Source organism: Propithecus coquereli, unplaced genomic scaffold (assembly GCF_000956105.1).
Source record: "Propithecus coquereli isolate 6110/MARCELLA unplaced genomic scaffold, Pcoq_1.0 Scaffold709, whole genome shotgun sequence".
Lineage (NCBI taxonomy): Eukaryota > Metazoa > Chordata > Mammalia > Primates > Indriidae > Propithecus > Propithecus coquereli.
This window is the reverse complement of record NW_012153163.1, coordinates 53,970-55,693: the sequence shown is the minus strand read 5'-3', so window position 1 is coordinate 55,693 and position 1,724 is coordinate 53,970. Positions and strand designations below refer to the sequence as shown.

Sequence of the window (1,724 nt, the reverse complement as noted above, 5' to 3'; positions counted from 1 at the left end):
AACCGGCGCTGTCAGTGACTGCCACCGTGCTAGTGTCGCTGGTGGAGAGCGGTCAGGCGCCAAAGGCCTCTTCGCTGGCTTCAGCTGGGGTCGCGGGCCCTGAGGCGGCGCTGGTGGATGTCAACGTCTACCTGATCATCGCCATCTGTGCTGTGTCCAGCCTGTTGGTGCTCACGCTGCTGCTGTACACGGCGCTGCGGTGTTCGGCGCCGCCCACGGAGGGCAAGTGTAGAGCTGGGAAACCCACAATGATCAGCTCCAGCGCAATGGGAAGCTGGTCATGCTCACAGCAGAGGCGACAGAGGGTGTGCTCTGGGGAAGGTCCCCCTAAGACAGACCTAATGGTCTTCAGCCCGGGTCTTTCTCCGTGTCCTGGACCTGCAGATAAAACTGGAGAACCATCTGCTTCTTTGGACTCCTCAGGGAAGGTGGGTTTTTCTTGTGTTTTATTTATTTATATAATTATTTATTTATTCTTGAAAGATATTTTTATCACTTCCTACAGCATATTTCAATAGTTTTAAAATGTTTTTTTCTGAGAAATTTGCCCAATTTAAAAAATTTCCTTAACTTCAGAGCAGACTTTTATCTTTTGACTTTCCTAGTGAGAATTATCATAAACTGTTCATAAAACAGATAATTATTGGGTGCTGAATCAATTTTATTTAAACCTGCGTTGAGAGTGACAATGAATTCCTGATACTGAACCTCTGTAGCACCTGAAAACTATTAGGTGAGAAACCAATTTAGTTGTTACTCGTTCATAAAGATCAACACCACTCTATCATTTATTTTTTTCTAAATTATGCATGGAGTTTTCGTCTAGCTCTATTTTTTATAGGAAACCCTAGCAGAAATATGTGGTAATTGTTGCCTCGTTAAGTTTGTCATTCTCTGTATTTCTCTGGATGAAGACTGTAAAGATATGACTGTTCAGCACTCCTCAGTGTCTATTATTTCAATAAGAAACTTCCCCTAAACTCTAGAAAGCCATTGCTCTCTACTATAGGAATCAAATTCCATCAATAAGTGTTACAAATAAAACCGTCATTTCAAGTTGTATAAAATACTCTCCTAAATGTCTGACAATGTAAATTATAAGAAAATGTTGATTGATGATCTTTTCTACACTTAAAAATTTCTTGAAATTCCATTCTTTACTGAAATTGGAGAAAATATTTCCTGACAAGTATTTTCTTCCTTCAATAAGACATTCTCCTTTTTACTGAAATCTTCTCAGTTTAGTGATAAAATGCTCAGGCACGTAAAGACTCTACACGCTGAGTTCTCTTGAAATTCATAGTCTATAACTTAAAAAATTCCCCTACCAATTTTGACAAGGATTTGATTTTTCTCTCAGTAGTCCACAAGACAGGAATCTGGATATGAGATTTGCACCTTTGATATCACTACATGTTATACTTTTATTTCCTGGATTGTAGTTTGTGACTTTCAAATTGGTGTTCTCCACACTCTACGTTTAGTCCAAGCTATCTTTTTCTTTTCTAATTCACATTTTTAAATCTTCACTCATACTTAGTTTTTGTTATGTTATTTATATTTCTTTATCTTTCAGCTATTTTATATTGTGTCAAGTATTTTACAAGGTATTGTCTAATTAAAAACTCCGTGGAGCAAAATCAGAGTAGTCTTGAGAAGAGAGCCACAATAATAAATACGAAAATGCAAGTAAAGTTTATTTAAAATAAAATATTTCAAATTTT

At 37.6% G+C, this 1,724-nt stretch overlaps 1 protein-coding gene across 1 annotated transcript in view; it reads left to right on the top strand.

The window, feature by feature from the left end:
• LOC105824018 (protocadherin alpha-8-like) overlaps positions 1-518 on the top strand; it is a 9,843-nt gene extending 9,325 nt beyond the window's left edge. Inside the window, exon 3 of the mRNA XM_012661353.1 lies at positions 3-518. Coding sequence (XP_012516807.1) covers positions 3-518 — 516 coding nt within the window. The remainder of the gene's footprint in view (positions 1-2) is intronic.
• The last annotated feature ends 1,206 nt before the right edge of the window (positions 519-1,724 follow it).